This window comes from Dendronephthya gigantea, unplaced genomic scaffold (genome assembly GCF_004324835.1).
Source record: "Dendronephthya gigantea isolate DGI-Jeju-01 unplaced genomic scaffold, DenGig_1.0 000006F, whole genome shotgun sequence".
Taxonomy (NCBI): domain Eukaryota; kingdom Metazoa; phylum Cnidaria; class Anthozoa; order Malacalcyonacea; family Nephtheidae; genus Dendronephthya; species Dendronephthya gigantea.
In genome coordinates this window covers 1,593,877-1,606,101 of record NW_021163016.1, presented here as the reverse complement: position 1 = coordinate 1,606,101, position 12,225 = coordinate 1,593,877, and the positions used below count along the sequence as shown (strand labels likewise).

The following is a 12,225-nucleotide window of genomic DNA, read 5'->3' as shown; positions in this document are numbered from 1 at the left end:
AATATGTAAAACAAAGGCGAAAAACGGCATATAACTCGGGGAATAGCTTTGTACTACAAAAAATACAAATATTGTTTTTTGCATAATAAGCCTCGTTTCCATGTTGAGCGAAGGCGCGGTCACTAAATTTCGCAATTGGTCTATTATTATTATTATTATTACTTTAGCTGATTGAACACTTACTGTTCACAAAACACTGAATAGAAGCAAAAATTATTCTTGCCTGGTGCCAACTATGATTGAGGTGAGCAGAAGGCCCTGTTTCTTTTATTGCTTTAAAAAATCTTTTGTTTCTCATCAAATATACTATACTGCCCGCGTTTATACTACATATACTATGCCAAGTTTTAATTTCCTGCATATTTCACATTAGGTTTGGTATATACAAATAAAAATGACATCATTTGGACTAAATTTGGAGATTTGTTCCAAATTTCATCCGTACCAAACCTAAAATCATGCGTAGTTTAAATGGGGCTTATGTTTCTTTCTGTAATTTTATGACACAAAGCAAGAATGTAGAACTGAACAGCGTCGCATTTAAAAGAGTGCTTTAGTGTTAACTACCATCAACATAGATTTGAATAATGTTTCATACGTACTATATGATATATATGAATCATACTGAATAGATAAAATGTTAAATGCTTATAGGTTTTAATATTTTAACATGCATTGTTATATTTAGTTCAAGATACTTTCATCCCCTAAAATAAATTTAGTTTTCAGTATTAATAATTATTACAATTTTGTTATTCCAAAGTTTGGTCATTTAAACAAACAAACAAACAAAACAAACAAAGTGACAAATTAACAAATACTATATAAAACATTGCAATCCTACATATAATTGACACTGAACTCCTTGCAATGAATTTTGCTCAAGATTAAAATGATGTACATCATAAATATGTCATATCTTCCTACTTTATTTCCAAGCCTGAGGTAGGGTTGACTTCGTAGCCCATTTTCCGACCAACTGCTACACGAATCTGCAGAAAAGAAAGTTACGTCGTAACGATTTCTTCGTCTCATCGATGTTCGATTTCGAATTGACTCGCTTTCAGACGGAAATGGAATTCTTATAATAATTATGTGGACCCAGCATAAAACGTTTAAGATTGCCATAAGAACATTTAACAATATCATATCTCAACTGTAAATCATCCAATCAGAAAGCTCGATTTGTACCACGTGATCAGTAAATTAATCATGGAGTTCCATCGAATTTTTTCACAATATGCTATAAAAGTATAGTACCCCGCTGCAGCGGGGTATTCGAGTTTGCGTGTACCACGCGTGGATGCCTCGCACACGACTCGAGGTTGTCAACAATTTCAAACGGGAAGCAAAAGAAGCCATTTCACCCAGCTTTTGCGCTGCCTACACGTTGTTTCGATATAATATATAATTCATGGACCTTCCGCTCGGGGAATTCGACGAAATATTACCCCTTCGGGAAGATATATCTTCCCTTGGGGGTAATATTTCGTCGAATTCCCCGAGCGGAAGGTCTATAAATGATAATTATTTTTGTGCCTCAACCCAGCACAATAGTATATCGTGTTTACCCAAACACATGCAACTGAGTTTATCCATGCACCTGATACTAATCATAACTTAATTAGGAAACTATTACGAACCTCTCTGTTGCAAACTCCATAGATGAGAAAGATGAGAAATCCCTGTTAAAAAGTGTTTCATCGAGTGTTGAAATATCATCCATAAGTTTCATAGTTCATACAATACATGCATATCGTGCATATCTGTTGAACCATAAATTCATTTCAAAATTTTCCGGTTCAAGTGCTACCGACAACACTGATATCGCCGGGTAAGCAGCGTCATAAGTGAACCAGGCTTTATGTAGTATAAGAAAGATCTAACCTGCCCAAACCTCTCGGAACACCCTGAAACGTCAGTGCCATGCAGGTATGCGATTTTTAATTTCAAATGAATACTTTGTGTATTTGATTTGGAATGAAGGACTATGAGGACTGGATCGGGCTTGACAAAAAAGGTGTCTTTATACTGAAACCATTATTTTAGAGACAAAGGTATAGCATTCCTGCCCTATGCGGACTTTAGGTAGATTGTGTTTCGTGAGGAATACTAGAATGTATTGCTATATATGCAAACAGAATTTAGCATCGGCATACAGCAGGGATGGCATCCCCCTACAATTGTAACCCTTGTTACCTGCATCGATGTAAATATTGCGAACAGATATAGCCATACCACCACCTCAGTATTATATCTTGCAATGACACCGAACGCCCAGGAAAGACCAAGAGTTGGAAATAATATGATAATACCTCGAGCCGCAGAGCTGTAGAAAAGATTAATATTAAAGTGAAAATTATATTGTGAGGTCCTGAGATAAAAATTCTACCCAAATTTTGCATGTTTCGAATTTCTCTCGTAAAGGACACTAGTTCGTATTCATTTATTAAAAGGTACAGGTACCTAAATGTTCTTAGATATTAAGACAACACAGCGTATTAGTATAGAACTATAGAAGTTCAAAATTTAGGCAAATCGTTTGTTGACACAAGGACTTGACACTTTGAATTTTCGACACCTACCGCCCGTAGTTTAGAGTAGAGTGTTGACGCTCAATATCGCAATGCCGTTTCACGAGTATGCGTGAATAGCGTAATATATAACTTACATGATATTTTTCTTGGTATCGTGACCTTGGGCGTTTGAAAGACGAAACACTAGACGAGCCACAGCAATAACAACCACAATAGTTACCTGTAATTAATGCGATTGCTTTGTCAATGTTAAACTGTAAGTAGTTGATTCAGGCATTGAGAATCGCTTCTAATGTTGACCTTCGGGGGCTTCGTATGTTGTTGAAAGGTCCGCGCGTCATTAGAGGGTAAGAATATCGGGTTTTACATCATCGGTATAAGATATGGATTTAGCCATATTCGAGCCATCCTCGTTCCCAGGGTTTTCGCGTACAGCTACGAAAAACCTAGGAACGAGGTTGTATTCGAGCACCCGACTACGACTCATATCTTACTAGTATTATAAAGTGTAACGTAAGTATGAACTTGCCGATAATGTTATGACCACTGGCGCAAAGAAAACCCAGGAAAAGCCTTTTTCATAAGATATCCAACACCTGAAAGAGTGTATAACGCGGTAGTCAGATGAAACTACGTTTTGAATTACTGAAAATATTCGCAGTTCACGATGACGACAAAAGTTAAAGGTATATTTTTCTTTAAAATGTACTGCAATTGCAACTGATTTAACTCCGCTGTTGTCATATTCACTCAATTCCATTGATGCTTTTCTTCCTCTCTGTTCCGAGATGCTTTTGCGTGAGATATTCACATCATCTTTTTCGTGATTGTGAATCACAAATATTCTCGCTAATTAACGCCTGCATGAATATCTTCAGTGTTGCAAAAAATCGAATCAAGAATGGTTTATTTATCGATAGGAAGAAATTAAAAATATGTTTTACCATTGTTTTGTACCATATTTGTCAGTTTGTAGTCCCGCAATGAAACCAACATACACGAAAGGAAATCCTGAAAATTATATATCGATGTTATTATGATATGTATTACTAAACTTCTATAAACTGCACCTAAAATCTATTTTATCTAGCTACTAAGATGTTCTTTTAGTTTCTTCTTAAAAGACTTGAGTTCTGAATTTTTTTTCAGTTTATCATCAATGTCGTTCCATATCCTATATACAACAATTCCATGTGTGTGTATATTGCCTTGAATATAAATTACACATTACTTCATGGTTGGCGAGTGCGTATATGTATTTCCTGCACGAGTTGCGAAGAATCGCAAAAGCAATGAACGAGCGAGTTTGCAATCCTTTACAGCGCAATTTGCTCATTAGCTAGATATGCATGTATAGAGATCAATTTGACAACGAAACGCTTTCTAAATACAAAAATACAGTGAGCAACAAAAGTCTAAATTTTGTGAATCAAAACAGATATTTATATTACGTGACACTTACCCCAACCAAATATCATGAATTTCTTTATTCTCACAAACTCTCCACTGTACACAGAAATTAGCTTTAAATAAAGCATCACAGCTTCAAGAAGCATCCATACAAAAGAAGCCAGGGAAAAATAATGAACCAAGATGGCCACAAGCGTGCAAGCAACCTGTCAGAATAGATAACAGTTCGGCCTAAACATATTTTAATTAATCCACAACTATGCACTATTCACGTCTTACCTTATTTTGTGTGGCGACCCCACCGGCGAGAAAGATCATTTGTGTCAATCCTAATGCAATCTGCAAGTTGAAATGCACCAAGTGCCGACTGGTCGTCAGAATCTTGAGATCTTTGCTAAAATTTGAAAACACAACGAAATCTATTTATGAAGTGATTTAACTGGGAAGGATCACCATGCAAGCCTATACGGGCTGATTTCCAGTGTTGCGTTCTTCCTAGCCTTCGGAGAATAATTGATAAACAATGATTATACTTACTAAAGAACAACGTAGACAACACACGAGAACATTAGACCAGCCAACGACAGTCCAGATCCGATATAATAGATAACATCTATTGCTTTTCTGTCTGAATCGCTCACCTGGATTAAATATTTGGTACCGCGAATGAACATATGAAATACAACATGATATCTGAAAATCGTTGGTACACGTTATTACCTCGTCTGGTTTGGAAAGAATAACCATTGTAAAGCTTGTTAAGTGATTTGTCAAACACGTAATATTGTCTTTATTAACTGAACCAACACTCATATTTTCATCGCTCCATTCATCTACATCCAAAAACAAGCATTTCACCTGAAAGGTTGAAACAATAACAAAAAATATTGACTCTATAGTAATTTTGAAAGATAGAGATGTTCGGCAATAATAATCTCGGAAACCAATAAGAACCTAGTGTTTTAACGCCTCTAACACCCATGCATAAAAGTTCTGAAATATTTTTTAATCTCAATCTAATTGATTTTAATGTCAACTTCATACCTGCTCTTTTAAAACATTTTTCCGCAGCTTGTTGGAAAAACTCAAAGATATTGTTTCTTCTAGCGTTGATAAGAGTTTCCCATTGACAATATAATCCAACGTTATGATTTCAGATGGGGCAATAGAAGAGTGGTCCCTATAGACAAATCAAGTTATAGCCGTTAACATATATTAAAGTGCCTGTATCAACCTCAGGGAAATAACCTACTTAGATAGATTAGACGATTTTAAGAACATTTGCAATATATTATTTGATAAGTCGAAAATTTGATCTTCATGTACTTTTCGGGCCTCAAAGTTGGCTTTTTTCGTGTTTGACCGTGAGGTGCTGTGAGTGGGAACTAGTTGCCCTTTTTCACCGGAAGTGACGTACATTGGAGAACACGCTAATTTTGTAAACAAGAAACACGCTTTAAAATATAGAAATATTGCGGCAGTAAAGTACGAAATCTTGTAGTATATAAACGTTTTGGTTCGTTTTTCGCTAAAATGACGTCGTCAAGTATTTCCGACAACTTAGACAGCCAACTTGATTCGGATATTTAATTCATCCCGTATTATGTATCGCCAATATTGGAAGTTAAAGACGATGCGATACTGTTGCTTCAAGAGACAGTACGCCTACACATGACGGTTTATATGAACCTTACCAAGACAAACCGATTGCTGACCGTGCCGAGTATAATGAAGACTAAAAGAGGGACGTGTACATGAAGAAAGAAGGCAGCTTCTTTTATTCGCAAAACGGCCGGACTATCCCAGTGTCAGATTGGTAAGTGAAATATATAAAGGCACTATATCATTACATATAAAGCACTACATATACTGACATTTCACCCTACTGTTTCACAATCAATATAAATATATGTTTCTGTGCAAATGTAAAAATTGCAAGATCGATCTCTTGGTAAATGAAAAACAGGAGCGTTGAAGCGTTGATTGGAGAACTTGTCTATTGAAAAGGTCTATTGGTTTATAGCTACTTGGGAAAGAGAAGAATACCTTTGTCAGCATGTGCTTATGATTTCATTCCAGACAAAGTTTTGGAGGAAAGATCTTTAAAACCTTCAAACCTTTGTCTTATGGAATCATAAGCATATGCAATATATAGATCAATGTGAAGTATTGAGAACCTATTCTAAATTATCATGTTTGAATTGAAATGGATAAAGGACATGCATATTAGCCACTAGTTATTGTTGAATACTTGCCTGTTTTAATCACCTTGCACATTTATACTTCCTTCCATCTATGTTATGAGACAGACGCAACGACCTGGGCGCATTGTTATGCAGTGTGGGACTTCTCCAACTTCTTGTAAGACAAGTTCTCCAATCAACGCTTCAACGCTCCTGTTTTTCATTTACCAAGAGATCGATCTTGCAATTTTTACATTTGCACAGAAACATATATTTATATTGATTGTGAAACAGTAGGGCGAAATGTCAGTATATGTAGTGCTTTGTATGTAATGATATAGTGCCTTTATATATTTCACTTACCAATCTGACACTGGGATAGTCCGGCCGTTTTGCGAATAAAAGAAGCTGCCTTCTTTCTTCATGTACACGTCCCTCTTTTAGTCTTCATTATACTCGGCACGGTCAGCAATCGGTTTGTCTTGGTAAGGTTCATATAAACCATCATGTGTAGGCGTACTGTCTCTTGAAGCAACAGTATCGCATCGTCTTTAACTTCCAATATTGGCAATACATAATACGGGATGAATTAAATATCCGAATCAAGTTGGCTGTCTAAGTTGTCGGAAATACTTGACGACGTCATTTTAGCGAAAAACGAACCAAAACGTTTATATACTACAAGATTTCGTACTATACTGCCGCAATATTTCTATATTTTAAAGCGTGTTTCTTGTTTACAAAATTAGCGTGTTCTCCAATGTACGTCACTTCCGGTGAAAAAGGACAACTAGTTCCCACTCACAGCACCTCACGGTCAAACACGAAAAAAGCCAACTTTGTGGCCCGAAAAGTACATAAAGATCAAATTTTCGACTTATCAAATATGTTGCAAATGTTCTTAAAATCGTCTAATCTATCTAAGTAGGTTATTTCCCTGAGGTTGATACAGGCACTTTAAACAAAGTTGAACATTAATAATTCGAATAAGAATTCGAAATATAAAAAAAAACTGGATTAATGTTTCAAGACTCCGCGGTAAATATATAGGACCTCTATAGAGGGTAGGGTAGGGGTTGTTAATAGCCATATAGTCCCTGGACTACGGACACTTGGTGAAGAGGGGTGCAGCTGCTATAAAATTAACATGCATTTAAATCATACACACAATACAAAGACTCCTTCGTGTTATTCCGCGATGTTATTTACGAGAGCATAGATTTTTGTCTCCCAATTCTTTCTTTTTGTATCCCAAAGCCGATTTTCGGCAGTTTCCGTTTTGGTCTGCGTAATATCCGTAATATAGCGTGATATTCTACAAAAACCTCTTTCTGTCTTACACACACGCATGAAAAAACTGATATAATAGCTACATACCAAAGGTGGCTGGTGTTCACTGTGACATTATCCAAACGCACGAAAATCCTTTTCACAGAACCTGTGCAATGTCCAAAATACATCTGCTAGCAGATAACTCAGTTATCTTAATGTTTTTTTTAAAGCTTTTTAACCGGTCAGGGAGGGCAACTCTTTTAGGAATGCCTTCCCGCTGGGAGAAGGAAAAAAATATTAGACTAACGAGGACGATGAAAACCAAGGCGGTAGTACGTGTAGAGGTCAATGTAGAAAATATGTCGTGAAGAAAACAAATTTTTGGGGGATATTGAAGTCAAAAGACACCGCGAGTAGAAACTGGATTACGTATAATTTTACACAGTTTTGCAACATGCTATTGGGAGTTTACAATCCATGACCTCGCTAGCTCAATGTCGCTGGTCAATTATTTTGCAACTAAGAAATAAGCTGCAGGAAATTAATTATATGCTGCCAGGACTATGACATAATCATACAAACGCTTCAATTGTGCTAAGAACCTCCGATGTCTAGCTAATATTGTAGTTTCATATAAGCTATATCAAACAGCTATCACTTTGCTTTCATGTCATCGAGAAGCCGCGGTGAAAATGCCTCATTTGAAGGCGTCGAAAGAATGACAACGCCTGTCGTTGGGCCACAAATTATGCATGCCTATTGTCTCGCGTTTGATCTTTCTTTGCTTTGCAAGCGCTCCGTTGACCGCGTCGTGAATCGTAAACTCCCTAATATTTGCATGACGATGCATCGTGCAATGTGACAGATCATTTGGCGAATGTAAAACGAAAAATTTGGAAATTTATTGCTATCAAATGGTTGTTCATCGATATAACTCACAATTCGCCCGTCTTTGACATAGCTTCCTAAGAGAATTGAACGGTGTTGTCATATTTTGAATGAAGTGCATGAAATTCCCAACGAACACTTCCATTTCTGAAAAGAAAAGCCAGTTAGCGCTAACCTACAGCTTAATTAACTTGAACAACTGGCCCAGGAGAGAATTTGGTGGCTATGTATATAATCCCGATCGAAAAGAACAGCTAAAAATGTTCGTCGCTCAATTATAATCATTAATAATTAATGCAATTTAGAAAATGATGATCATGTACCCGATTGATAGAAGTATTAGTGAAAATTACATACTTGAGGTGCCGTTTTCTAGTCTCCATGAATTGCAAAAGGAAGGAAGGCTGACACGTTTAATAATTTCTTTAAAAAATTTGCGTAGTGCTTTCCTGCGTCTCTGTTAACAATAACGAAGATGATGTAGATAATATATGCATGATTTGCGACACCAAATAAACTTCAATCCTATTTTATAGCTCCACGCTAGCTAGCGCTGTCGGCCGGAACAAAAACGTATGCGTTAAAGACTTTGCATGGCCCCGTTCACACGGTATGGGATTGCTTTAAATTGAAATTCATTGATTGAAATATTGCTTTCGGAACAGGTCAAGTTTCGAAGTTAATAAAAGACGTTGGAGATTATAAAAGTCCGAAACTTGAAGAAATATACCAAATCTTTAAAATTAATAAACATTTCGTAATAATCGTTACTTCTTAACGACAAACGAAGATGTCGTGACGAGCGGAGCTATATATTATTTAACAATAAAACAAAAGCAAGAGAGTGACCATTAAACATAACTGTATAAACAAATTCAATTGCTGCATGTATATTCAATTGCCCTGAGTAAAAAAACATACACGAAATGACATTTCACGAGTTTTAATTCCGACCTTATTAAACCTCTTTAACTTTCTGACTTTACGAAATCCCGACGACATCATTCCCTGCAAAACAAATAATTGTCTATCGCCGTCATCGACCGGAGAGAAATTCAGCCTATATAGTGTAGTGGAAAAACGCCTTGAGCCTTGTTTCAGAATTTTGCCCGGAGAGTGCAATTATACGTATAGCCTAATGCCAATGCATATATATTTATCCCGAAAACTCGCTCAAGACCGGTAAGAGAATTGAATTAAATTTTTCACTAGTGACTTCACTGTCAAAGCTGTTAATAAGCTATAATGGAAAAACAAAAATATATTGTTCGCAAAAAATATTTGCTGTTTTTCTTCAGGGGTCAAAACTTAAGTCTTAATTTTGTAAACTATAGTTTTTAAATATTTTAGCTCTGACCTGTATTTCACAAGCTAAAAAAAAATTTGGAAAAAAGTATAAAGCTATATACGTTGCATGATTACCTTCATATAATAATTATTATATTTTGCTGTTTTGGTATCAAATCACATTAATATATTTAAAAATGATTACCTGACCCCTTATTAGTTCGCAAACGCATTCAGCATCTTTCTTACACTCTGTGCCTGAAATTAAAGCATGCTGACAAGCTAAAGAATGGAAAAAACCCAGGAACATCAGGAACACGACGAAACGTACAGCTTGAACCTTTTTAAACTTGCACTATACAGCGCAGATATTTGCACATTAATTTACCAATCTGCAAGACCGAACCACTGTGGATAGATATTGCCTATATATATAGAGCCCATTGTCCAGTATAGGTTTGCGAAAGAATTCGCCGCGAAAAAGTAGAATCGTTTCCAACTTTTTATCAGTTCGCGCGAATAAATTCGCCCAATATATTTCTATAGAAAACGGGCTTAACACGCGTATAATTATAATCTTACCTGAAAGCTTAAATTTTGAAATGTTGTTCCTACTGGCATAATCACACCAACGAACATTAGAATAACTGGTACTCATTTTTCTTAGTACTCTTATTAATCTAGTGCCTGTATATGTCTCGTTTTTGTTGCACTGTAAGATCCACATGACTCCTTTGGTGGAACTATTTGTTCTGATGACACAAGGAAAATCTTTTGCGCCATCATCGCTATTAACAAAGGTTCCATTGGATGCTTTGAGGCATTCTTTGGTTTTTGCAAATATTTCATTGAAGCGACTCACTTTAATTGCTAAGAAAAAGAGTTAAATACAGTTAATTATAATTTCCCATCCATAATGCCAAAATACCATTTATATAATCGTTGTAAATTGATTTGTTCCGATTTCAATCATCGATATTCGGGAATTTACACGAAAACACATTATACCATTGCAGCTGCTTAATATAATAATTATAAGTATAAACTATTCGATTACAGCTATTTCAATTAAGGTGGCCTGCAATAAAGACTATATAGCTACCACTATATATACTATACGGCCTTTCTCATATCATTAAAGCAGAAAATAAAATAAAAGATCTTTCTTCATTCGCTACCACAAAATTTGATAAACACTTTCAAAGATATGACTACTGTGAAACACTTATAAAGATATGCCACTATACACTAATACACATGCAAAGATATGACTCTTATTTGGGTAAAATATAGGGTTTGTGTGAGACATAATAGCGAGTTTCCGAAAGCACAACGGCGACGGCGATGGCAACGCAAGAACGATATTTTAATAAAACTGCGCATGCGCCGGTCAGAGGAAACCCCAAATCGACGTTTTCGCTTCACGCGACCGACGTGAAATAAACAAACCTCACGTCGCAGCTAAAACGCGAGATCAAAGAGACAAAACTCACAAAACATGGCTGCATGAGATACGACTCTTATATGGGTAAAATAAAGGCCGGTTTGTTCGAGACATAATATAGGTGCAAAAACCAACGACAATAAATACCTAATAAACCAGTCTCTTTCGTATAAACTTGTAAATATTGGTGAGTTTCGCGTATTTCTTTCTTAGTGATTCGAAATGATACGAAATTGCGTATATTTGCTACGAAGCACAAAGCCAACACATACAGTGAACAAATAAATGACACAAATTTACTGTGTCTCGATTTCAAGATGACTCCCACTGGAATTGACGTCACATGAAATCCAAGAATAGAGTAGACTCCATAAAATTATTTTGATAGCAATCTTGTTTCCATTTCAAAACCATTTTTTTGTTTTACAAAAATGAAAATAACGACGAATTTTTTCCTAAGACCAGCGGAAGTTTGTTCGAGACAATAAGCACACCATGTAGTAGCCTTGTGGCAATAAATTTGTGAATGAACAGTTTGCAATGCCAGTTATCCAACTAGTTTCCATAAACCAATTTTTGCTAAAGTATTTCCACGAGAGTGATAGAAGTAAATACAAAAACAGATAGCAATATCAGTGGCGGACCTAGGGGTGTGCAGATTAAAATGCAAAGCTCAATTTTAAATTAAGAATACCTTAATAACAACCCTATTAGTTATATAGATTAGAAAATATAATATTTTTATATTAAAATCTGCCAATGCGATTCCGATTTCAAGCTGTAGTAATTTATTCTGCACACCTCTATAGGTCCGCCACTGATCTATATCTAAACTATAGCATTCATATTATAAATTGTTGAGAAGTTATAAAAAGAATTTATTTTATTTGAATCCACTATCGTAGATACTACAAACCTTTTTTACATGTGGCGTTTAGATCTTGGGTGTGATTTTCGACCTGTGAAAATATTAGACGAAAGGGGTGAGCAGATTGAATCAGCTTTTAACACATATACGACTCGATTTCGCAGAATAACTGTTAATTATATTTCGCTGTTTTGCTATTGAAAATCACGTGAATATTTAAAAAATATTACCTCGCCCCTTATTCGTTCGCAAACTGATTTAGCATCTTTCATACACTTTGTTCCTGAAATTAAAGCATGCTGACAAGCAAATGAATAGGAGGAAAACCGGGAACAT

At 35.8% G+C, this 12,225-nt stretch overlaps 1 protein-coding gene across 1 annotated transcript; it reads right to left on the bottom strand.

The window, feature by feature from the left end:
- Nucleotides 1-319: 319 nt before the first annotated feature.
- LOC114516518 (adhesion G-protein coupled receptor D1-like) lies at nt 320-12,214 on the bottom strand. Its single transcript, XM_028536027.1, has 20 exons — nt 12,120-12,214; nt 11,938-11,980; nt 10,160-10,447; nt 9,783-9,835; nt 9,245-9,298; nt 8,648-8,747; nt 8,342-8,437; nt 7,508-7,568; nt 4,992-5,127; nt 4,668-4,805; nt 4,485-4,588; nt 4,227-4,341; nt 4,000-4,153; nt 3,482-3,548; nt 3,067-3,133; nt 2,672-2,757; nt 2,200-2,329; nt 1,644-1,685; nt 928-992; nt 320-707 (listed from the first exon to the last, which is right to left on the bottom strand). Exons 1-20 carry the CDS (start codon nt 12,159-12,161, stop codon nt 701-703), a joined length of 1,848 nt encoding a protein of 615 aa, XP_028391828.1. The 5' UTR covers nt 12,162-12,214; the 3' UTR covers nt 320-700.
- Between the last annotated feature and the right edge of the window lie 11 nt (nt 12,215-12,225).

Bases quoted from the DNA above. Each gene is read 5' to 3' on its own strand.
- LOC114516518 (XM_028536027.1), bottom strand. From the start codon at position 12,161: ATGAAAGATGCTAAATCAGTTTGCGAACGAATAAGGGGCGAG. The intron at 8,748-9,244 runs GTCGGAATTAAA...TATTGTTAACAG, and splicing joins AGTTAAAGAGGTTTAATAAG to AGACGCAGGAAAGCACTACG. The intron at 7,569-8,341 runs GTGAGTTATATC...GACATTGCACAG, and splicing joins ATGTCAAAGACGGGCGAATT to GTTCTGTGAAAAGGATTTTC.